We start from the raw sequence: 27070 nt of genomic DNA, 5'->3' as shown, positions 1-27070 counted from the left end.
TTTCTGGACTGAGGTCACTGTGGTAAGATTTGTAGGTGGATGTGTCTGACGGCTGGCAGAGTCCTTCTGCCAGGTAATTCTTGCAGTTCAAAACAACAGCGGTGAAGCCTTTGTCCACAGGTAGGATTATAAGATTGGGATCAGTTTTTAGGTAGTGGACTGCAATTCTTTCTGCGGATGCAAGGTTAGTTTGCACGTTGAGGGATTTGGAGAATGACGAGGAGGCAAGGTTCGAGGTTACAAAATTCTGGAAAGTTAACAGGATGTTATTTTCGGGGCAGTGGGGGTGGATAGTGGTTGGATGGAGGAGTCAACTGAGTTAGGCAGGGTGCAACATTCATCTTCGGTTGAGTCTGATTGGTAGAGTTGATGGCAAAAAAGTGTTTCCTCTGTATGGACTGGGAGAAGGAGAGAAGGTCTTTAACAAGTCTTGCATGACTGAATTTGGGAGTGGTGCAAAAGGTGAGGCCTTTGCAAAGGATTGATATTTCTGTTTCTGACACATTTTATATGTTTTGACAAACTTATTAGCATTTGAACTTTTTTCTTTTCTTAAGAAATCAGCTATGTCATTTAGGGCCCGAGAATTTTGATTTCCATAAGTCTTCAAATTCAGTTTTGATGAAAACCACCACTCCAGAGGTAGACAGACTGAAGAGCAAGGGTTATAACAATATATTGAAGTTTGAGATGAAACTAATTATAATGAGTGGAAAATTATGAGACTATACCAAGTGTGCATGTGCTGCTGCAAATGCAGAGAAGGATACACATGTATGAATACTTGTACTTTGCATGTGGATAAACATGTGAAGTTCACATGGAAGATACAACAAAGACAAAGGATGCTTGGGATATCCTGGAAGACCTGCTTGCTCGTAAGAATAAAAATAGGTGAATATTCTCTGGGGTGCTCTGTTGGACACCACATTACCCAAATTTGAAGGAAATTTTCAGAATTACAAAACCCATATTCTGGATGTGACCAACAAATAGTAGAGCATGGACAAACCAGTTTATGATATTCAGCTTCCTCAGTGGCAAGAACTGTCAAAGGATTCCAAGTCAGCAGACAAGTCATTGTTTTGTGCACTTGGTATATCAGATTTGAACCAGAATGCATAGACCATTAATTCCAGAGCATCACCTCACATGAGGTGAAAACTGCAAACAAAAAAATTGTCTAGTGTACTGATAATGTTGAATTACTAAGTGAAAGTAAAGCAATGATTATTGTCAATTCATCTGTATATCTTCAATCTTGTTTCTGGCTTAGCCACTAATTTGTTGTTGATTTCTGCTTTTTGATAAAGACAGAAAGACAATGTTCAAAAGGAGTGGGCTACTTTGTTCTGGACAAAGGTAAATGGTATTTACAAACTAAAAGCTTTGAACCTGTGTCAGCTGAGCATGTTCTAGCTGTTAGTAAAATTGGTAATATGGAAGATATATGATGTCATAGGCTCTGTCATGTTAAGAGTTGACAATGGACTTAAAATCAAGTTTATAAAGTGGAGGCATAATGTTGGAGGGTGTGACTCTGAACCTGCTGACAAGTGTAAATCATGTGGGTTTGGTAAAATGTCTAGGTTTCCATTTACTAAGACTGGAGGAGAGCACGCATCTGAGATGCTCCACTTGATGCATGTGCATTTATGTGGCCCTACAAAGAAAATGTCACATGGTACGACTACGAACATGAATGTACTTGCAGATGATTATTTCAGGGAGTCATGCAGTTCTTTTCTCAATTGTAAAGATCAAGCATTTGATTCTTCTGCGAGTTTAAAATGTAGGCATAAAACAGTCTGGGTGCAAACATCAAAGCTATTAGATCAGACAATGGCACAAAATTGAGTCACCTCTTGGAGAGAATAGGATTGAGCATCAGATAAGTGTGCCCTCAGTCCATAACAGAATGATGATGTGGAAAAAAACTAATTTGTGAGTTTGCAACTGCATATTATTTGATTCTGGTCTACCTAAGCAATATTGGGCAGAGGCATGCAATAAAACGGTATACATAAAGGACAGTGTTCCCAAAGAGTGCTTAGGGCAAGAATCCACAGGAGTCGTGGAAGGGTAAAATAACTTCTTTGAACCATTGAAAGTGCTTGGCTGCCAAGCCCCCCTTCAAACACCAGAATAGAAGAGAAAAAAATTAGATGCTAAGGCTAAGGAATTTATTTTTTGCAGGTTACAATAAAATGCCAAAAGCTTGCAAAGTTACTGATCCACAGAACCCCAAGAAAATTGTGAAATGCATGAATGTTGCATTCTGGAGGATGAACATGTGCAGGACTAATGATAGCAGGGCACCAGCTGTAAGTGAAGATTACTGTGTGTTCCGGCCAAGAGAACACTGTTGCACGGGGCAAGGCAGAGGAAGTAATGAGAGTCAGCAGTACTGTTAGTGAAAGTGCCAACATTGACAAAAATCTGAACTATGCCCCAGATGCGCAGTCAATGGTAGACATAGGAGACTGAGAATCTGTTGATGGATACTGATTCACCAGAAGGCAATCAACAGTCAGAAAGTCAGCCTGTGTACCCAAACCCAAGGAGTACACAGATTATGTCACCTACTTGATATGTGATTTTTCCAATTTTGGAAAAGATCCTATGAACCTGGAGGATGCCATGTCAAGGGGTGACAAAGAAGATTGGATAAAGGTGATGAAAAAGGAAATAGTCTAAAGTGTTTGCAGAAGAATGGTGTTTGGGAACTTGTGGACCCACCCAAGAGTGAAAGTATCATATGTTACAAATTGATTGGATAGGTAAAAAATCTACTCAACCAAGTGACGGCAGGAGAACACACATAACAGAAAGGTATTACATATGCAAGCTTTTGAGGCCAGTGGCTCCTTCTTATGACAGAAGGGTTGAAGGGGTGGGAAGAGGGGTCAAGGAAAAGGAATGGTAAAGTTTAGGAAAAGGGGTAGAGTTCGCAAAAGTCACCCAGAACCCTAGGTCAAGGGAGACCAGATGGGATGTGAAGGAAAGAAATCTTTCTGGCAGAAGAAGGAAACACAAGCTCCAAAAGCTTGCATACATAATACCTTTTTTACATGTGTGTTTTCCTGCCACCGCTTGACGAGTAGATTTTCTATCCATCCAATTACATAATGTTTCCAAAAATTGATTATTTTCATTTATAGGTTAAAAATCAGTATTTAAGTTGAAACAGAATGCAGAAGATGCAGCACATTATCATGCTGGATTTGTTGCTAAGGGATTTGGTCAAAAATTTGATACATATTATGATGAAACCTTTTCTCCATTTGTGAGACATAGTACTCTCACAGCTCTCATAAGTTATCTGTAAATCTTATCTTAAGATTAATCATCTTGACATTAAAACAGCTTTTCTACATAGGGGCTTGTAGGAAACAATTTTCATACAGCAATCAGACTGTTTTGTATCAAAATGTGATGAGAGTAAAGTCAATAGAGTACTCAAGGCCATTTATGTTTAAAAAAATCAGGTACACAGTGTGATGAAACAGCAAAAAGTGTACTTTTTGAACTTGGTACAGTTGTGAATATTGATGAAAACTGCATGTACATTAAAAAGTCTGGTAAAAATCACACAACTGTTGCTTTATAAGTTGTTGATTTTGATGTGTTTTGTAATAACAGTTGATGAAAGATAAGTTGTACCCCAGTACTTTGCAATTTCGGAGAAGCAAAGTTCTGTCCAAGCATGTGAATAACTAGAAACTGGGAGGAAGAAAATTTGAAACTTTAGTAGGAAAGTTACACTGCAGATGTGGTGAAACACTGTAATATGTTTGAATGTATTCCCATACAAACACCAATGTGGGATGTTTGGTGCATAATTGTAGGTTTACTAGTGAGCATTGGAAGGTAGTAAAAACAGTCGTTTGTTATCCCAAGAGAACTATGAACTATGGCATTGTGTTTAACAAAAGGGATTTTGATTATGTTTGCAACTGATTTTGTTGACTAAAATTTTGTAGGTGATTTAAAAACTGGGTTGCTACAATATTTTTTGTTGCAGAAAATATAATTTTATGGGACTACAAGAAAATGAATAATGTTGAAATGTATCTGAACACACAGCTTTAAATTTTGCAGCCAGAGAAAACAGTGCATAGGAGACAACTGACAGGAGAATTGTTAAATAACGAACATCAAAATCATATAATAATTTTTCATGACAACCAAAGTTCTATTAGACCCTCACAAAATCCTGTGCTGCATTTCAGATCAAAACATGTTTGTAGTTTATCAGACAATGTGTGAAGAGAAGTGAGATTGTTGTTAAGTACTTGCAGTAAAAGGAAATGCCTACCAATGTATTAACTGAATCACTTGCTAGGGAGCAACACATGCATCTTATTTATTAGTCAAAACTGTTTAACAGAGCAAGTGGTATTGATGTTCTGTTGGTAATCTGGCATCGTATTTCATCCCTACTGCAACAGACTTTCTTTGCATTGTTGTTCCTTTGGCATCATGTATAAACAATGTAATGCAGATATGTGAATACAAGTATTATGAACGACATAATTGTTATTTTTACATCTCATCACAAATGCCACATTCTTACACAGAAATATAAATATTTCTGGAAATGAAAGACACAAGAGGAATAAGGAAAGGATATGAAGCAGCACAAGCTATGACTCAGGGAACAAGGAACAGAGGCATCAGAAAGTATAGGTAATGGAAGGATTGTCCTCAGTCACTCATGACAGCGAGCCTGGAAAAAAAAAATCTTTGATTTTCAGGCCGCATCATTTAAAAAAAACACACACACCCAAGCTCTCAACAGCTAGCTGTAAGCTTGTACGAGACATCTAAACAATGTAACAAATCTGACCACTTACCTTATGATAAGGCCACAGAACAGTTATTCTCTCCTACCTAGAACTGGATGATAGCTCCATAACAGTGCTAACTGAAGGCCTTAATTTTTCTCCAGCCAGATGTCTGGCAATATTTGATATTGTTAGTGGAGCAAAGTAGTGCATTTAGTATCCCTCGCACACCACAGCTGAGGATGTCACGTTAGCTATCAGCAAAATATAGCGAAAGCTAAGCCACTGAAATCTAATATTAGCCAGAGGAATGACGTGGCTTCCACTTATTACATGAGAACAAGGACTTGGTTGCCAACAAAGGAAATGCCACCACGGACCTGAACAATGAAGACTACTACCTAAAGATGCTACATTTATTAGATGATGACACACACCAGAAGCTTAGTTGTGATCTGACACAGGCCACTATCAGAATAAAAGGAACGTTACTAAGGAACTCTAGTTTACCAGACAAAATGGTGAAGAAATTAATGCCTTTAAAGGAAACTATTGGAAGAGGCTCCGACAGAGAAAACAAGCAAGAAGACGATGTCAATTACGATAACGTACAAATGGATATGAGTGAGGAATCCAACAACAACCACACCAGTGGTAGCCGCAGCAGCAGCAGCAGCAGCAGCAGCAGTGGCACTAGCAGCTCAAGTAGTGAGTGAAAGTGATAGTGATAGTGACAAACACCCATCATCCAGTAGCTCACGTACATTCACCAGTGGTGACGAGAGAAAGTGCCAGAGCCCTAAAGCAACTACTGCTGAAACTCCTATCGCCACATCACATGAAGCATCAGACGTTACGGCCACATCGCAAAGTGAGAAGGATACACGGCACCCTGAAGTTGGCTCTGATATAACTGCAGAAAGGTGCAGTAATAGCCTTCAAAATCCAAATGATGCTAAGAAGCATGTACATAGTTCAGAAGACAAGAAGCGTTCACATAGCCCTGACCCCCAAAAGCATTCCCATTCACCAAACACTCGTCGGCGAAACTCTCATAGTTCTGACGGAGACTAAGAGTCATTCCCGTGGAAATGCAAAAAGGCGTTCAAGGTCACGATCTCGTGACCGTCGCAGGCGGGGAGAATCGTCAAGAAGTCCAGAGCGCCGGAAGCGATCTCCTTCCCAGAGAAGCAGAGGTGACCGAAAACGATCATCACAGAGTCCATCAGAACACAGGAGAAGGCCAAGATCAGCAGATCATAAAAAGAGGTCCCACAGTCCATCCTCTAGGTCTCATAGGGGTGAAGATCGTGAGAGAGAGAGATAGAGACCGAAGGTCACGTTCTCCAACATATCGTCGGCCATATGAAAAAAACCAAACAAGCTAACAATTTTGGAACATCTTGGAATTGAAATAAAAGCAGCAAATGATCCTACAGCACAACCTGTAACACCACAGCAACTTCTTCAGCGTTCAGCAGAAGAGCAGGCTCGACACATTAAGTCTACTACTGGAATAGAATTTCCAAAATATTACAATCCAGCTGCAATGAATCCTGCACGTTACGCTGAACAAATGCAGAAGAGGTGTCTCTTATGGGGCAACAAGGCAACAACTTCTACTGCAAAATCAGGTTCGTCAACACCACAAACATCTACCAATAAATGGGAAGGAACTACATTTGCCCAAGACCAAGATGGCAAAATGACAGCCAAGTTTAAGAGGCTGATGGGGATCAAAGATACAGCACAAGGAAGCTCTGGCTCTTCAGGCACAGAAGGAAACGAAATTGTCAAGAAGCAAGAAGAAATGTAGTATGAGGTAGCAAGAGTAGCAACCCACACACATCGTGGGGTAGGCCTTGGCTTTGGTACTTTCCAGTACCCACGATAGCAAGAAAATGGGGGGTGTGTCGTGATATCACCTGGGGATGTGATATACATGAGTGCAGGAAATGAAATCGGATAAATGCAATAAGAAATTGACATTCTTCACATTCCTATTCACAAGGATTTCACTTTCAGCTCCTGCACTTCACAGTTTAAAATACTGTATCATTTGTACCTTCCAAGGAATATTTGAGTGGATTTCCAGTGTTAATTACAGTGTCTCACCTCTTCTTCCTTTAAGGATCTGAAGTCCTCCAAAAAGAATAATCTTCGTGGTACATTTTCATACACTCGTGTTTTAAAAAGGTCTCTGCATGTTATGATTGGACATGTTTTAAACCCTTTCTCTTCCAACAAACAATTGATAGGGAAGTGGATTAAGAAGCTGGGATGTAAAATGTTCTATACATTCAAACTGTTCGGGTATCTCGTGTATATACTGTTAAAAATGTAGAGTTTTCTATGAATGTGTGATTTTACAATGAAGTGCAAATTATAATGAATGTATGATATGTTTGTGAATTTTGCTGTATTAAATGTTAGAAATGCACTACGTTTCTCTCAATGTTCAGCACTGAAGTATCATCCTGTTATATTTGTCATTAAGTTTCTAATATAGTGCGGTATTAAGTTTTTGGTAAAATTTCTAAATTTATCTGCTGAATTCTTTTGCCTGCAGATGGACAGTTCTAATGTGGAACATCCCTCAATTTGACTGAATGTACTAAGATTAACGGCTATGCATTTTTGCATACCAAAGTGAGTGTTAATTGTAAATTTCATACATAAAATTTTGTTTTTTAAGTCAAAGTTAATTAAAGAATGTGATTCTGAGCCAAGTAACATATTAAGCTATCTGTGTAACCAGTCGTTTATCAGTGGAATATTTCCTGAATGGCTGAAATATGCTGAAGTTAAGGCACTGTTTAAGAAGGGAGAGAAAGAAATAGCATCAAATTTCCGCCCAATTTCACTGTTGCCAGCATTCTCAAAAATTTTCGAAAAAGTAGTGTACAGTCGGCTTTATAACCATCTTATCTCAAATAACATACTGTCAAAGTCACAGTTTGGATTTCTAAAAGGCTCTGATATTGAGAAGGCTACCTACACTTACAGTGAAAATGTGCGTAATTCATTAGACAAAAAATTGCAGGCAACTGGTATATTTTGTGATCTGTCAAAGGCATTTGACTGTGTAAATCACAATATCCTTTTAAGTAAATTAGAATATTGTAGTGTAACAGGAAATGCTGCAAAATGGTTCAAATCTTGTATCTCTGGCACGAAACAGTGTTATTAGGAAAGAGACATGTATCAAGCTATCAGGCATCATCCAACTGGGAATGAATTACATGTGGGGTCCCACAAGGTTCCATTTTGGGACCCTTACTTTTTCTTGTGTATATCAATGACCTTTCATCAGTAACATTACCCCAGATGCCAAGTTTGTTTTGTTTGCCGATGATACAAACATTGCAATAAACAGCAAATCAAGTGTAGTCTTAGAAAGATCAGCTAATAAAATATTTGTGGACATTAATCACTGGTTCCTAGCCAATTCTTTGTCACTAAACTTTGAAAAAACACACTACATGCAGTTCAGAACTTGTAAGGGGTGTCCCACGAGTATATGTCTAACATACGATTACAAGAAGATAGAAGAAGTGGACAGTGTTAAATTCTTGGAGTTACAGCTCGATAATATATTCACCTGGGAGGAGCACACCACAGAACTGCTGAAGCGTCTTAACAAATCTCTGTTTGCAATGCGAATTTTGTCAGGCATAGGGGATATAAAAATGAAAAAGCTGGCATACTGTGCTTACTTTCATTCCATAATGTCATGTGGGATTGTTTTTTGGGGTAATTCATCAAGCCAAGCTAAAGTTTTCCAGGAACAAAAATGTGCAATAAGAGTTATATGTGGTGTGAACTCAAGAACATCCTGCAGAAGCCTGTTTAGGGAACTAGGGATACTAACTACTGCTTCCCAATATATTTATTCCTTAATGAAATTTGTCATCAAAAATACATCACTTTTTCAAACCAACAGCTCTATTCATGGAATCAGTACTAGAAATAAGAATAATCTTCACAGGGGTTTAAAGTGACTTACTCTTATACAAAAAGGTGTGCATTATTCAGGAACACACATTTTCAATTACTTGTCAGCAGCCATAAAAAGCTTAAACCAACGAAATTCAGTTTAAGAGAAGCCTAAAAGATTTATTGGTGGCCAACTCCTTCTACTCCATTGATGAATTTCTCAGTAAAACCAACTGCTTTTTTCCCCCTAAGGTAAGTCTTTCCGCTCCCAGGATTGGAATGACTCCTTACCCTCTCCCTTAAAACCCACATCCTTTCGTCTTTCCCTCTCCTTCCCTCTTTCCTGATGAAGCAACCGTTGGTTGCGAAAGCTTGAATTTTGTGTGTATTTTGTGACATATTGCATATGTCTGCTTGTGTCTGTATATGTGTGGATGGATATGTGTGTGTGTGCGAGTGTATATGAAGTGTCGGCAGAAGTGCCAACACCGTGTTGTTTGAGGAAGCCGAAATGTACGCTATAAGCTCACGCAGGCTGGCGTCAGGTCTGAAACAGGATACGTAATGAATGCTATAAAGAAAAGTACGTAGCTGCTGGAATACTTAACTTTAATCCACAATTGGTGAATATTGGTCTTGTTGATACAGTATTATCATCTCAATATAACTTGGTGATGGCGCCTTGCTAGGTCGTAGCCATTGACTTAGCTGAAGGCTATTCTAACTATCTTCTCTGCAAATAAGCGAGGCTTCAACAGTGTTGCATCGCTAGCTAAGTCGTCCGTATAACTGGGGCGAGTGCTAGTACGTCTCTCTAGACCTGCTGTGTGACGGCGCTCGGTCTGCCATCACTGACAGTGGTGACACGCGGGTCCGTCGTATACTAGCGGACCACGGCCGATTTAAAAGCTACCACCTAGCAAGTGTGGTGTCTGGCGGTGACACCACAGTATACCCGTCCTTTTTTCCCCCCTAAGGTAAGTCTTTCCGCTCCTGGGATTGGAATGACTCCTTACCCTCTTCCTTAAAACCCACATCCATTCGTCTTTCCCTCTCCTTCCCTCTTTCCTGACAAAGCAGCCGTTGGTTGTGAAAGCTAGAATTTTGTGTGTATGTTTGTGTTGTTTGTGTGTCTATCGACCTGCCAGCGCTTTTGTTTGGTAAGTCTCATCATCTTTGTTTTTAGATATATTTTTCTTATGTGGAATGTTTCCCTCTATATATATATATATATATATAAATACAAAGATGAGGTGACTTACCGAACAAAAACGCTGGCAGGTCGATAGACACACAAACAAACACAAACATACACACAAAATTCAAGCTTTCGCAACAAATTGTTGCCTCATCAGGAAAGAGGGAAGGAGAGGGGAAGACGAAAGGAAGTGGGTTTTAAAGGAGAGGGTAAGGAGTCATTCCAATCCCGGGAGCGGAAAGACTTACCTTAGGGGGAAAAAAGGACAGGTATACACTCGCACACACGCACATATCCATCCACACATACAGACACAAGCAGACATATCTGCTTGTGTCTGTATGTGTGGATGGATATGTGCGTGTGTGCGAGTGTATACCTGTCCTTTTTTCCCCCTAAGGTAAGTCTTTCCGCTCCCGGGATTGGAATGACTCCTTACCCTCTCCTTTAAAACCCACTTCCTTTCGTCTTCCCCTCTCCTTCCCTCTTTCCTGATGAGGCAACAATTTGTTGCGAAAGCTTGAATTTTGTGTGTATGTTTGTGTTTGTTTGTGTGTCTATCGACCTGCCAGCGTTTTTGTTCGGTAAGTCACCTCATCTTTGTATTTATATATAATTTTTCCCACGTGGAATGTTTCCTTCCATTATATTGATATATATATATATATATATATATATATATATATATATATATATATATATATATATAATAGAAGGAAACATTCCACATGGGAAAAAATTATATATAAAAACAAAGATGAGGTGACTTACCGAACGAAAGCGCTGGCAGGTCGATAGACACACAAACATACACACAAAATTCAAGCTTTCGCAACCCACGGTTGCTTCGTCAGGAAAGAGGGAAGGAGAGGGAAAGATGAAAGGATGTGGGTTTTAAGGGAGAGGGTAAGGAGTCATCCCAATCCCGGGAGCGGAAAGACTTACCTTAGGGGGAGAAAAGGACAGGTATACACTCGCACACACACCCATATCCAACCACACATACACAGACACAAGCAGACATTTGTAAAATGACTCTTTCATATAGTGTTCATTAAAAAATGATGATCATTCCCCTTGGGACCTGTGGAATGGTACATTAGCTTATTTGTTTTAGTTGTAAATATTTGTCATGTATTGTTGTTTTTCTGACATGTTCCACATCCTGGAGGACCTCCTCACTACGGACCAATTGGAATGAAAGTAAATCTAATCTAATCTAACCTAACCTTGTGCTGTCAGACATCCCAGGCTTTCAGGAAAATGTTCCTCTTAGGCACATTGTTCGTGCGATCAGTTCGCCTATCTACAGGATGGCAAAACATCTGCTGTTTAATTAGCACCCATACTGGGAGACTGAACACCATGTTGTAAATTCCCAAATGTTTGTTAGGACACTCAAGAAAATGATAATACAACGAAACAACGTAAGGAGTACTCTGTGTCACTTTTTACGAGGATGCTCAGAGAGAATGCTTACAGCAAGGGAGACATTGCAAACGCTTTTCAGGTGCCACCGAAGGAGGACGCCTTGAGAATCGGTAGTAGAGGCCAAGCCAGCTGCTTTCCTGCCGTACTGTGGTGAAACAAGTAGCAAGTTAGGACGTGTACTGCAGAGACATTTACTCAGGTCAGTGTTCTGGGCTGTCCCCAAGATATGAGATATGCTGAGGCCTATTAAATATGAAGTAGTTCTGTGTGTCCCCAGTGTGTACAGTGTACCACACAAATGCAGCAGCATCTACAAAATTCAAACAGTCTGCACAGTTGCAAAGTGTTGTACAGAGCACAAACGACATATGAAACAAAGGGAGCTTGACAAATTGGCTGTGGCTGAGCACTGCCTGGAAAATGGACAAAAAATACAATTTGAAAAGACAAGAGTCTTTGCTCATGCATCAACACAGTGGCATTTCATTACAAAGGAAGGGGTCGATATTAGAATAAACAGCAACAATTAAAGCAGACAGATGCTTGATGCTTGCAAGGAGGTGGGAGTAGCAGTTTAAAATGTGGCACTGCCCCACGCGTCACATAATGTCATTGGTTCTGCAGCAGACTGAAGCTGGTGTGAGCTGGGTGATTCGCCTTCTGTGCATGGTGGCTTGAAAACAGAAGCTTTTATTCAACGGAAGGGTTAATAGGAACATGAGAAAATGGATCCCAGGAAATAAAGTGGAAAATAGTAAATTCAACAGGCATAATCTGTATAACTTTAGGCAGGGGGGTTACTTTCATAGTCTTGGATGTTACTGAATTTAGCATATGTTAAAACTGAGGAGTAGGTAAGAAATATGTATTTTTTTGTTTCCTCCGAAAAAATTCCTGCCCCGAGACAAAGGCTTCCAAAGATGACACAGCGAACACCATTTTGAAGATGAAAATTTCAGAAAAAAATTTAAAATGCTGTATCTCTAACAGTTCTAGATATTTTGTTAGGTTTTTTTTATTTGAAAGATAATTGCTTTATGATTACAATGGTAACCTCTGTTTGGACATATCTGTCAAAGTTCTTTTACTGCAGACTTTTGAATTCTTTTATAATTTACAAAAAAAATTTTTTTCAAAAATGCCAATCCAGAAAAGTTAGATTTTTTCTGTTGATTAGTCCCATGTAGTACTTTATTCTCTGTAAAGGAGAGCTTCTACTTTTAAGTTGGAAAGGTTTAATTTTAAACTTTCATGGGTAATGTATGTCTTCACTGAAGTCGTTTCTCACTAATTACTTTGTTACAATGTTTTTTTTCTATTGTCTCTGTTGCAGTTTTTCTTTTCATTATCATTGTTGTGGATACTTCTTACATTTTGTTGTAGTTTCTTTGTTGTGGTTGTTCATTGCAGGTTTCTGTATTGTTGTTGTTCAGTGCTAATTCGTTTACTGAAGAGGCTTCTAAGAAATCTGTGACCATCCAGTGAGTTCTGTGTTTTCGTGAGGAATTTTCCAGTTGACACAGTTGCAGTGTGTTTAGTGAAAAGGACTGTTCGAAATGTCTTGATGCATAGAACTCTGTTTCAAAGTGAAGATGTTTCCAGTGACAACTTTGTGTCCTAAATATTTTGGCAGAATAACAACAATGATAGTATCTGAACAAGGTGAAGCCTCCAATAGTGCAGATGACGCAGATTTTGCATCAATAGAGGAAGAATTAAATAGCCTGAATTAGTCAGCTACAGAGGTAGGTGTTAATGCTGTTAAGAAACCGTAGTCAGTGAAGTTGAGTCATAAGCTCTATGCATCAAGAAAACGCAGAGAAATTACCTTAGCTGTGGATGAATGCACTACAGCAAAACTGACCACACTCTTCAAAGTAGAAATTTCATCTTCAAAAGAAAATGAACCAAAGCACTCTTGCACCTCTTACCAGGAACTTTTCACAAATATCAATTCAGCTGTTGAATATTGTGCATGCTACAGTGAAATGGTGCAAATTTTAAGTATTATTCCAGAGAAATTTTCAAAGAAATGTGAGGTCTGTAAAAGGAGTCTTTGGAAGGCCAGATCCCTATTACGGTCATCCTGTAGAAGCAGCTCAAGTTCAAATAGTGCAGTCATTTTATCTGGAAGATAAATGAGACTGTTCTTGCCAGAATGCCAACAAAAAAGACACTATAACTGTAACAGTTGAAGATCAAAAAGTTGTGAAAGTGAAGAGTTACACGACTCGCAATATTACAGAAACTTTTGCAATTTATAAGAGTGACTATACAACTTCACATATTGGAAGATCAAAATTTTATGCACTATAACCTAAGTGAGTAGTTCCATACCCACCTAGAGATGTCTGTTTGTGTGTGTACTGCGCAAATTTTGAACTATGTGTGGTAACTTTGAAGAACTTATTGGAGCACGTGACATACGACACCATGGTTGGGCGTGTGAAGTCATTAGTAGTCTGTAACTAAAAGTGAGAGACCTTTTTTGTTTCAAGAATGTGGTGACTGCCCTGTAAAGTGAGGACTGTCTTTAAAGACACTTTGCATGGAAGATGTAGCAGATCACTCTGCAGAAATTACATATGCAACATGGGAGGTAAAGTAATTAAGAAAACTGTTGCCTTTGACAGTTTCATTGATGAACTTGGTAAATGGTCAGTGAAAGCAGTAACACACCAGCATCTGAAGAAATTGCAACAACATACATTGCAGAAGTGAAAGGGTGTGTACAGGCTGAAGAACTATGTCTAGTGCTTCACTGTGATTTTGCTGAGAACTGGTCTGTCATTCTCCCACAAGAAATACAAGGGTATTATTGGAGTAACGACCAAGTTTCAATTTTACAGCAGTGACATATTTTCAAAACAACACCACAAGTGTTGCAGTTATAAGTGGTGACACAGGACGTGACTCAGCACATGCTTTGCTAGCAGTACGCAAAATTCAACTGCAAACAGAGGCAGAGAAGATCATCATCATGTCTGATGGTGCTCCTAGTCATTTTAAAAATTGTTACCAGCTGTTTGAATTACGTCGCTTGTGGCAACTGACTGGGTATACAGTGCTACTGGTCACAGGAAGGGACCTTGTGATCATGTAGGAGGCCTGCTGAAGCACCACGCTACAATGCATGGTCTTTTAATACCAAATGTGGCTGTCATTCAGAATGCTGAGGATTTTACAAGAGTTATGAAATCTTGCACATCCACAGCCCTCATTCTTTTGTCCAAAGAGGAAATCAAAGATTTCTGTGAGCAGAAAAAAGAAGAATGGTCCAAACAAACTACTCCTTTGAAAGAAATTCAGAAGACACGTTTTTGGACTCAAAGTGATGGGTGAACTCACATTGCACCCACTGTAAAAGAGCAAGAAAGAAGAAATTTCGTTTGTTCAGCCAACATCTCAGAAACAGCATGATAATATTCAGATTCACACCCTGAGAAGGGGGATGTTTGTGGCGTGTGTATATGACTGACTGGTGGATTGGAGAGATTATATACACCAGTTATGAGTTAAACGAAATTGTAATGAACTTTATGCTACCATATGATGGACCAGCTGCTGGATATAGGTTTCCAGCTGAAGGACAGCAACAACACTATCAGTGCTCACTTCCCATTCACAATGTTTTTGGAGATCGTAAGTGCTCCAGGTCCTATTGGTTCAACAGGAAGGCATCACTCTATATCAAAGGAAGATACTGAAGCAGTGGAACACATTTTTTGACTGGCTAATTTCAGTACAAAACAGAGTGCACAGAAAATGTCTAAATTGAAACTCTTAAGTCTTTGGACCTTTCACATACATTCTGGAACCATTTAAAATGCTTGTAAAATGAGTCTCTTACTCATCTTTCAAAACTAAAATTATGTAAGGCTACGTTTTGATTTTTATGAGCCTATTATGTAATAATGTGCTAATAAAACAAGTTGTATGCATGGCAATTGTTTATAAAACCTAGAAGTCGAAACTCTCCTTTTCAGAGAATGTAGAACTATATGACACTAATCAACTGGAAACAAAATTTTATGGATTGGCATTTTGAAAAAATATTTTTTCATAAATTATAAAAAAAAGTTCAAAATGCTATAGTTGGTGGGTTGGTTCAAAAAAGGTAGAGGGCAGACCAAACTGCATGGTCATTGGTCCCTTGTTCCTGGTAAAATAATTACACAAGGGAAAGAAGAAAAGAAAGGAGACCTACAGCACAGTAACATGAAAAAGGAAGAACCAGAAGAACAACAGGACAACCAAAACTACTATGGACAAAACAGGAAAAGAGAACCAGAGAGAGAAGCAAGGAACAGGTAGAAGGGGTAAAAACAAGAGAGCAGATGACCGTGGCTGGCCGACCACAAAACATCCACCCTAAAAGCATTAGAGTGGAGAACACAAAGGGACAAAGGACATGCGCTATAACTTATATAGAATGATAAAACCCACCATCACGTGTAAAATGTAAAACTAAATTAGCTGATGAGGCGTTGTCGGCTAAAATTAATGGCAATGAGTCAGATAACTGAAGAGTCTGTCACACGGCAGCCAAAGAAGGACCGCTCACCAAGATAAGGGCCACTGTCGCCGGACTGACACTGAGGTGAGGTGAGGTGAGCCATCATGGAGCAGGAGGTAGCAGTGTGTCACCCAAGCGGGGCCAATGTGGAGCCAGCAGAGAACCACAGAGTCCCTGTGAGAGGCCTCACATTCGTAGTCTCCTTAATGGCATGCAGTTTGTTTTGCATGCTGAGGTTATGCCATTTTGTCTCCCAACGCCGCAAAACCTTGCAGCGTAGTACTGAACCAAGATCAGTTGCAGAGAAGCCGATTTCCATAAGTGGTTTCCACATAGCCTGTTTGGGCAGCCTGTCGGCAAGTTCTTTGCCTGGGATTCCGGTGTGACCTGGGGTCCAGACAAACACCACTGGACGACTGGACGGTTCCAGGGACGTTTCCAGGACATATATGGACTCCTGGATGGTAGCTACCAAAGGATGACAAGGGTAGCACTTGTTGATAGCTTGTAGGTTGCTCAAGGAGTCAGTACACAGAAGAAACGATTCTCCAGGGCATGAACAGATGTGCTCAAGAACACGAGATACAGCCACCACAGCTCGCCACTGAAAACACTGCAGCCATCGGGCAAGGAATGCTGTTCAATATGTCCTCCATGGACATACGCGAAGCCAATGTAACCATCAGCCACTGAGTCATCGGTGTAAGTCACTTTGTGGCCTCAGTACATGTCAAGAATCAAGAGAAAGTGGCAGCAGAGAGTCGCCGGGTGAACTGAGTCCTTATGGCCATGTGAAAGGTCCAGGCGAAGCTGTGGCCTAGGTGTACATCATGGAGGTATATGTGAATGGACCTCAAGTATAGGTGGTAAAAGCAAGGACTCCATTTCGAAAAGAAGGGATTGGAACCAAACTGCAATTGGAAGCCCTGATGTGGGCCGCCGAAGCAGGAGATGAACCACCATGGGTGGGAAAAGGAGACGGTGATTCGGATGTGCAGGAGAATTACGAATGTGTGCAACGTAACTGGCAAGCAGTTGTGCACACCTAACCTGTAATGAAGGGACTCTGGTCTCCACTAGGATACTGGTCACCAGACTCGTCCTAAGAGCTCCTGTTGCTAGTCAAACGCCACAGTGGTGCACTTGGTCAAAGAAATGCAATTCTGAGGGCATCGCCAAACCATAAACCAGACTCCCATAGTCAAGGCAGGATTGAACATGGGCTCTGTAGAGATGTAGCAGCTTAGAGCGATCTGCACCCCAATTGGTGCTGCTCTGGCAGTGGAGGGCATCAAGGTGCTGCCAGCACTTCCGCTTAAGCTGACGAAGGTGAGGAAACCAAGTCAATCGGGCATCGAAAACCAGTCCTAAGAATCGATATGTCTCCACTACAATGAGTGGATCATCATCAAGGTAAAGTTCTGGTTCTGGATGAACAATACGACACCGACAAGTGAATGACACAAGACTTTGCAGCCGACAACTGGAAACTGAAGGCTAGAGTCCATGACTGCGCCTTTTCGATGGCTCCCTGTAGGCGCCACTCAGCAACACCAGTACTGGTGGAGCAGTACGAAGTGCACAAGTCGTCTGCAAACAGAGAAGGTAAGACAGACGGACCTACAGCTGCTGCTAGACCATTAAAAGCCACTAAAAATGCAGACACACTCAATACAGAGCCCTGCGAGACCCCATTCTCCTGGATATGGGGGGGTACTATGAGAGGCACCAACTTGGACATGGAAAGTATGAAGCGACAGGAAATTTTGGATAAAAATCAGGAGCAAGCCTTGAAGACCCAAATCGTATAATGTGGCAAGGATATGATGTCACCAGGTCATGTCATACGCTTTTCGTAAATCAAAAAAGACGGCAACCAGGTGTTGGCATCTGGAAAAGGCTGTTCAGATGGCAGACTCTAGGGACACAAGATTATCAGTGGTAGAGTGGCCCTGGCGGAAGCTGCCATGACATGGGGCCAGTAGGCCACGTGACTCCAGGACCCAACCCAACCGCTGACACACTATACGTTTCAGCAGCTTACAAAGAACATTAGTGAAGCTGATGGGCCAATAGCTATCCACATCAAGCAGGTTTTTACCAGGTTTGAGCAACAGAATGATGGTGCTCTCCTGCCACTGCGATGGAAAGACGCCATCGCACCAGATCCGGTTGAAGATGACGAGGAGATGTCGCTTGTAGTCAGATGAGAGATGCTTAATCATCCGACAGTGGATCCAGTCTGGCCCAGGAGCTGCGTCACGGCAATGTGCAGGGGCACTGAGGAGCTCCCACTCTGTAAATGGGGCGTTATAGGATTCACTGTGGCATGGGCGGGGAGGGGGGGGGGGGGGGGGCGGTGTATTTCTCCGACGCAGAGGCACAATCTCAGTGCTCAGCAAAGTGCTCGGCAATCGCGTTTTTGTCAGTAGATAACACGTCATTTATTTTAACACTGGGAACACCTGTTGGCGTCTGGTAACTGAAAACACATTTGATCTTTGTTCAAACTTGGGAAGATGACATATGGTACACAAGGCTCAAGATATATCTCGAGCAACACACCTGTTTCCGTCATTTGATAAGTTGGTGAACGCAGGCACAGAGACGTTTAAAGGCTATGAGGTGCTCCAGGGAAGGATGCTGCTGTAGAGCTCGACGATGATCCTTAATCGCATCAGGGACTTCCAGCGACCAACAAGGGGCTGCCTTTCACCAGGGGCACCCTAAAGAGCGAGGGATCGTGTTATCTGCCACAGAAATGATTGCTGTAGTCACCTGCTCAACCATCACATCAATGTTACTGTGTGGGGGAGATTCAATGGTGACAGTAGAGATGAAAGTTTCCTAGTCCACCTTGTTTAAGGCCCATCTGGGCTGGCATCCATGGGCCTGATGCTGGGGCAGTGACAAGGAGATGGGGAAGTGGTTATTACCACACGGGTCATCATGTGCTCTCCAGTGAATAGATGGGAGAAGTTTTGGGCTGCAAACTGATAAATCAATGGCCGAGTAACTACCATGAGCCACACTGAAATGTGTTGCAGCCCCAGTATTTAAGAGGCAGAGGTCGAACTGAGAGAGCAAAGTTTCAACATCTTTGCCTCGTCCAGGAAGCACGGTGCCACCCAACAAGGCGTTATGGGCATTAAAATCTCCCAAAAGTAGGAAAGGTTTAGGGAGTTGATCAGTCAGTGCAGCCAATATGTTCAGGAGCACTGCACCATCTGGAGAAAGATATACATTACAGACAGTTATTTCCTGCATCGTCCTTATTCTGACAGCCATAGCTTCATGAGGTGTTTGAAGGGGCACAAGGTTCACTACAAACTGAGTTTAGGACATAAACGATTATAGTTGCTACGGTTCCTGCAGTATCACTTATAGCTGCGGAGGGCAGGGGTCCGCACTGCTGGGAACCAGGTCTCCTGGAGGGCAATGCAGAAAGCAGGCGTAAAGCTTAACGGTTGCCATAGCTCAGCCACACAGTGGAAACAACCGCCTCAAGCCCACTGGAGGATGATGTCATCGTGAGACTGGGAAGGCATGGAACATTCAATGAGGCAGTTTACGCCTCAGGGTCACCTGCTGCCACTGACTTTTTGCCCGAGCAGTCTATATCCATTGTGTCTGAGGATCCGGCGAGATCTAGGTCCTCAGCGAATGCCAGAATCTCCACCTCATCCTCAGAGCTTGTAGGTAGCGGGGGTGTGGGTGCCACCGCAATTCCCTTGGTCTTGGGAACCTTCTTTTTGGATTTCTCTCACTGCTCCTTGGGTCTCCCTGGCTGGGAGGACTTCACTGATTCAGCTCCCATGACTGAGAATGAGTGTGAAGCCCTACGACCAGCTGCTTTTGCTCTCTTCAGGCACTGGTGGGTGTCATCTTTCCCACTAGCAGAAACCTGGAAAGGGAGTGACGCAAGGGACCCTTTCCTAGAGAGAGAAGCGAAAGAAGACTTACACTTCTCTGGCTCAGAAGTGGGGACTGATAGCCCCGATGGTTGGAGGCCGTTGCTCCCGATGTAGGAGATGCGGAAGCAACAAAGAGGGAAGTGCCCCCCACCGTCAAGGGGGCGGGTGTAGTCTTACGGTTGTTAGAGGCAGCAACAGGAATGCGAGGAACTGATGGGGCAACAACTGTTCTCGTAGCAGTGGCGTAAGAGGAGGTCATAGCCACAGGATGTAGGCATTCAAATTTCCTCTTAGCCTCAGTGTAGGTCAGTCAGTCCAGGCTCTTTTATTACAGGATTTTCCTCTCTTTCTGTAAAATCCTGCAGTCTGGCAAGCAAGTTGAATGATGCTCTCTGCAGTTGACACAGATGGGAGGCAGGGAACATGGAGTATTGGGATGAGATGGACGTCCACAATTATGACATGCGACACTTGAAGTACAGCAGGAAGACATAAGGCCGAACTTCCAGCACTTATAGCATCACATCAGGGGAGGTATATATGGCTTGACATCACAGCGGTAGACCATCAAATTGACCTTCTCAGGCAATGTGTCACCCTCGAAGGTCAAGATGAAGGCACCTGTGGCTACCTGATTATCCCTCGGACCCCCATAGATGCGCCTGATTAAATGAACACCTCGCCGCTCTAAACTGGTGCGCAGCACGTCGCCAGATTGCAAAAGAAGGTCCCTGTGGAATATAATACCCTGGACCGTATTTAAGCTCTTATGGGGTGTGATGGTAACAGAAACATCTCCCAACTTGTCACAAGCGAGTAATGCCCATGACTGGGCATTGGATGCTGTTTTTATCAAGACTCACCCAGAGCACATTTTGGAAAAGCCCTCCACCTTCCGAAAGCTTGTCCTCTACATGTTCCATAGAAAACTGAAGCTTCATGGACATGAAATATTCCCCATCAACTCTCGTACATACGAGGTACTGGGGCGAATAAGCTTCACTGCTATCCTTAGCCTGGCATTCCTCCCATGGTGTGGCCAGGGAGATGGACGATTTGGGGTCATATTTCTCAGCATTGAAGTTAAGACTTTGCACGCTTAGAGGCTGCTGGCAGCGAACCACCAGCAAGAGATGACGTACTATGCTTCATGGCGTGTCATCTGCCCTGATGCCACCCACTCTGACCAAGGGCCCTCCCCACGGGCGCCACCCAGCCTCAGCAAGGGTCACCTGGCAGAATGGCCATTGCCGGGAATCCCAATGCCCCAGGGAGATGGGCATCTACTCCATGGCATACGTGGTGAGTTAACGGAGCAGGTATCAGCAGAGTGATGCCTTTGTTGTCAGGGGGCTACAACCAACAGGGTACATGGTGGCCCCACCACAACAGACTGGCTACTGTGCTGGATATGAGGTGCTAAGAAGTCCATGGTCATTGTCTGCGCAAAACACGACATTGTATAATGCATGGTGGAAAACGCACCCAGGAAGGTGCCCTTGCCCAAGAGATGGAGAATGAGCAGGACTGCAATGTGATGACAAGAAAGTGGGCTAAAGACCTCAATGCACGATAGACACAATGCACCGTGTAAGGCGCCCTTCCCCAGTTGGCTCACTCTTCAGGAAAATTTAGAAAGATGGAGGTCAAACCCGACAGGGGACCATCACATTAAGGCCAAAACATGTGAGACTCCTTTTAGTCACCTGTTAAGGCAGGCAGGAATACCACAGGTCTATTCTAACCCCCAAACCCGCAGGGGGAATGCTATAGTAAAAGAATTTGACAAATGAGTCCAAATGGAGGATTTCTTTGTAATCACAAAGTGATTATCTTTCAAATAAAAAAATCTAGAACTGTTTTAAAATTTTTCCAAAATTCACATCTTAAAAATGGTATGCGCAGTGTCATCTTTGGAGGGCTGTATCTCGGAGCAGAAATTTTGTTGGTGAAAGCAAAAAAAAAATACATGTTCCTTCCTTAGAACTTCATTTTAAAATATGCTAAATTCAATAACATCCGAGACTGTGAGGGTAAGATTTTCTCCTAGCCTGCCTAAACTGATATGGACTATGCCAACAGACAAATGCAACAGCGAGCTACAAGAGGGGGACCATGCAAATCATATAAGAGAAGAAGCAAGTAGTCATCCCACTGGGGGTCTAGGTTTGAATGACTAAGGCTATGAATATAGGATGGACAATGAGAAATGTGAAAACAGGTAAGAGCCAGTCCTGAAGTGAAGAAATGTTCTTTGTGGATAACATTTTGCACGAACGGAATGATTTGACATGACTTTTATTATAATCAAAGGAGAAAGCACAATAAAAATGTGACATAGGAAAAGTAGGCGAGTATTTGCAGTTATTACAAAATGTAGATGGATGTGAAATACTTAAAGTAACGGTGGCCAAGTTGCATGTTGACACAGACCAAAGGTCTACAATTTCATGAGAAGAAAATAATTTTTATGATACTGCTGCTCATTTAAGTGATGTTGTTGTTAATGAGCTACTGATATACTCATTTTTAGTATGCCTGAAGGTAGTTACAGTGAAGCTGTTACTGCTGGAGGCAATTGTGATATGTAGAAAGAAGTGTGGCTACTGATGACATAGTTAATTATCTTTTTATAATGTAGAAAATGTTGATGAGGCCTATGCAAAAAAAGACAATAAATAAATAAATAAAATAAATGTCTTCCTAATGATGAAACCATACACAATACATGAGAATGGCATTTGAAGCTAAATATATAGTACAGGCAGAGATGAGTTTTAAAATAAGATGTAATGATTACAAAGATTCTTCTGAAGTGAACAATTTTGACAGATCAATAACCACCCGTGTCCATATTGCTTGACCTCCACTTTCTGAAATGGCTCAAGATCTGTATTACATACACTACAACAAGGAAAGAAATTGGACTCACTGGAAAAACTAGAAATATTTATACAAAATAACAAGGGCACAATTGTTTTAACTGATGAAGTAATGAGTGGCTTGAGGTTTTTTGTTAGAAGCTTTGCAAGTATGCTATAACACACTCCCTCATGCCTCAGGACGATGCAATAAGTGTCAGAAAGCCAATCATCGTTTCCCAGTAAGTGCAATATGAGGTGGCTGTGCCAGCCAACGTAAGAAGACAGTGTGAAGAAGCAAACGAGTGTGTGGGTTCTATTGTCTTCAGTGCTGAGATAATTTATTTAGTTTGTTCATTGGAGGGAAGCGTAGGGGAAGGAGAGGAAGATGCGTAGCAGCCTTTTGACTGCTAAGATGACAGACTGCAGAAAGAGTTAAGGATGCCACAATTTGAACAGGGAACAAGAAAATGTTATTAATAATATATTAAACTGACAGAACTTTGCAATGGGGCACGGATGATGTGATGATAATGACACTAGCTGGCGACTGGGACATATGGAGGGTAGAGTCTAAGCACGATTGTGGCAAGACTGAAGGATTTGTTGTGGGGAATACACACATTTAAGATAACCTAGTGGTGTGGTAAAGTTGGGAGATAACAAGGTAGCACAAAAAGTAACAGTGATAGTAAAACAGCTCTTGAAATTGACCATTTTGAGCTACATCGCATTTTATGTAGCTTGGTAGTTAAGCTAACATAAATTACACACTGGTGGTGACCGCCCACGAGGTTGGGCAGTTCATTTATAATAGGACCTAATGTTCAAACAGAAATATGTGAATTGGTCGCAGCAAAGTCAGTATAATATAGCTGCTCTCACATGTTGACAGTTAATGTATAATCAGAATTTTTTGCGATGCTGGACCATGAAGAATGGTAACTTCGTAAAGTTCAACTGCAGCACATCGTAACTGCTCTTTTACCTATGTCTTCACAGCCGCTACTTGCTGTTGCATTATTCTGAAGTCAATCACCACAATAAGTTGGTTGTTACCAAGGTTAAATAAGTGCTAACACGTTCTTGCTTCTTGAACTTTGGCCTACATTTCAATACGATAATCAGATCCGGCGAAGCTCATTAAGCAACACATTACATTTTTCTGACTTCAATCGATTCCAGTTATTTCACAAATATATTCAAGACTGGTTGTCGTCTCTTGACTAAATTCAATACAGTTTGAGCCTGATGGCATTTTCAACGAACACCATCAATCTGAGTTTGATTGTGACTTGGATCATTTCTTAGCTTCCATTAAACGTAGGCCTTTACTTAATGATGGATTACGAATCTTCTTCAAACTTCTACAACTATTATATCGAGAAGAGAATACTTCCCTACAGACCATTTTCCCTCTTGCGATCATAAACAAGATCGGAATAGCTGATACTTCATTTTACGACCAGTAAACACCTGTTCAATATGGTGTTTTCATTCATAGCTAAAATCATCCCAACGCGAAATTCGCTTAGGTACACAAAAAAATTAGGATACGAGTTACCAACAGCTAAGGCCTGAATGTGATGTTATCGACAAAGATTGGCAAATATCTCAAATACTATACAATAGGAGTAGAGGCATAACAGTTCATGACAAGCAGATCGCCTTACCTGTAAGTGTCTTTGAAGTAAACTTATTTTCCCGTCATTTTGAAACCTAAGATAGTGAATTGCATTAGACACAAATGCCTTCATGTGTTGACATTTATCCATTTTCGTCTCACGCAAACAATAAACCTCTTAACATGAAACGACCAGTAAACACATTCAAAATTGACACCAAATATGACGTACATCAAAGAACACAGAAAGATGTTCGACTAACGCTCGTATCGATCAACAGAAGATGGTGACAAGCTACATTACAAGAAAAAAACTATGTGAACCGAATTCTGGGTTAACTTCAAGCAAAAACCGAGCTTAAATACGTTTGCTTTTCCTTTTATAAACGACGTGGTGACATCATTAAGTCTCTTCGTCACAATAAGTGAGTGAACTCATCACAGACTATACAGGCGTATCTTTGCCGCAGTCGGCGCTTAATTATTACCAGTGGGTTTTTGTCACCTGCTTCCTTCGCCGAGAAGCCCGAGATCGCTCACGCACGCTTCACGCTTGTATGATGGTGTTCGACCCCGGGATAACCCTCGTATCCTGGTGGTGGGAAAATTTTTACTGCCAGTATTTGGTTGGCAAGGGGAGGAGAGGTAACAGCATAAAGTTCATAACCACCAGGCTTTGCATCAATGACCTGTTTTTAATACCAAACCTCTCCGCATTGTCTCATAAAGTGAGTGCAGTGACACTGTTGACGCCAAACCGTCTGTTGGATGGGGACGTTAAGCTTGGTGGCCCCTTTGGTGCTATGTGCCAGCATGAGATTTCCCCCTTTCCCTTCTTTCATTATCATAAGACAACACAAACAGTACACTACACACAATAATGCATACAAAAAGGTTTTGTGGAGCATGTTGCATATGAACAAACAAGAGTTGTATATCCACGTTCCTGTTTACCTTGTGTGTCTACAAATAAATGTTATTTGTTAAATAACTGAACAGTTATTTTATATGGATAAAATATAATATACGAGTTCCCACAGTGATGACCCTGAGAGAGAGAAATAAAGGGTAACAGTGTGAACAAATCATTGTGAGGAATGGATTCGTCGACACAATCACCCCAAACTGAAAGCAAGAGGGAACAATACTTACTGCTCGATCTAGGATCACGACCCACAATTATTCATCCACTGCAAAACGGAAGGGTAGATGAAAATGTATATGATTGGAGTACATACATGCAGTGTAGTCTTCCTGTGTTCTGGCTGAAGTGACCTCAGCTCTGGTGCACACACGCTGAACACATATTTTAATAGCGCCAGGTCCCAAAAATTGATAGACTTAATATCATGGTTTCGCATCTTGATTTAGGAGTGACAGAAAAATAAAATAAAGGTGTCACAACAAAGTTACGCTGGGCTAATGGAAACTTTCATACAGTGTTACAAATTGTTGCCAGAGCTGTGATTACAAAAATTTTTCGCAGGTGAATATATTGGTGGTAAGACTCTGCCACAATTACTCAAAGTTCTTGGTACATTAGCAGGCCCTGAACCTCTAACTGAATAACCCTTATGTATATTAACATTTCATAAACCTCCATTCAACATCAGCGCCATCACTGCAGCACAAACGTAAAACATACTTAGCAAAGAAGGCAGACAACATTGCAAACAGCTTAAGTGAAGTTTCCTCATGTGCAAGAATCAACAAGAGCCAAGACAGAGAGCCCAAAACGTGCTTAGTTCTGTAAACTGACGTCACTGATCCTGGAACATACATAAATACTTCACACCAGCAACATGGATCGACCAAACACACCACGGAGCAACTCGTGGCACAAGTGGCAAAACTCAGCGTGCAAGCGGCTACACACAAACAACAGCTTCAAAGTCACAGTTGGAAAAAACGTAAAAATGGCATCCCACGAAACTCACCACAACAATGGTGCTGGAGCCATAAGAATATCAGTAACTCTGCTCATCAATACACCCAGCCCTGCAACCACCCATAATTTCGAAGACCAGAGTTAAAGAGTGCTGATGTCTGTCAGCAACAGTACAGATGCTCGGATCAGAACATCCAAATGCCACGCTATCTGCAATTAAGCAAACACACTGATTGATCTTGCAGGGCCAGTCATCAGTTCAAGAGTTTTTTTATTAACATGGGTTTAGAAATGAGTGTCTATCCGAGAAGAACCAGTGATTCAGTGACAGCAACACTGCAACATGTACTTACTGTGGCCAACAACTCCAGAATTCCTGGGTTCAAACTTTCATACCACATGGACCTTTGTTCTTGCAGACATACCTGTTGTTATAATTGGAGCAAACTTTTTACATAACAATCCACTTTTGCCCGACCTAGTCAACTGACGATTGGTACCAGTAGCCAGAAGACATTGCCTACCACATCTTCTGAATCAGGTCCACTGCAGCGTGATGTCCTATGGCTTTTCACACGAAAATTACCAGCACTTCTAAAGCATTGTATATTGATATGATTCTGTACCTGTGACCATGCAGGGTGCACACATCTGCAACGGACAAGAAGAGCCCCATGAGTCATAATTATTCGTGTGCTGTAGGAAATGTCGTAGCACTACCTGAGGAGTCAGTTTTTCGTAATCTGCTTTAAAACTTTCCAGCACTCACCAACACCATAAAATGCTCACACAGTAGTCACCAGCACATCCATATGACACAGAGTCAATCTGTTACATTGAGGCCATGAAGCTGCTCCCTGGAGGAAAAGAGTTTGACTAACTTCTGAATGCAGGTATTGTGGCCAGATCTGATAG

General features: G+C 41.6%; 1 protein-coding gene across 1 annotated transcript in view; it reads right to left on the bottom strand.

Annotated features, from left to right (window-relative positions):
- LOC124711790 overlaps window positions 1–24489 on the bottom strand; it is a 170201-nt gene extending 145712 nt beyond the window's left edge. The window contains exon 1 of the mRNA XM_047242009.1: window positions 24317–24489. Within this exon, the coding sequence (XP_047097965.1) occupies window positions 24317–24418 (102 nt within the window). The 5' untranslated portion in view covers window positions 24419–24489. The remainder of the gene's footprint in view (window positions 1–24316) is intronic.
- Between the last annotated feature and the right edge of the window lie 2581 nt (window positions 24490–27070).

This window comes from Schistocerca piceifrons, chromosome 8, assembly GCF_021461385.2.
Source record: "Schistocerca piceifrons isolate TAMUIC-IGC-003096 chromosome 8, iqSchPice1.1, whole genome shotgun sequence".
In the NCBI taxonomy this organism is placed as follows: Eukaryota; Metazoa; Arthropoda; class Insecta; order Orthoptera; family Acrididae; genus Schistocerca; species Schistocerca piceifrons.
Note: the sequence above shows the minus strand (reverse complement) of the source record. Positions and strands in the feature narration are given on the sequence as shown.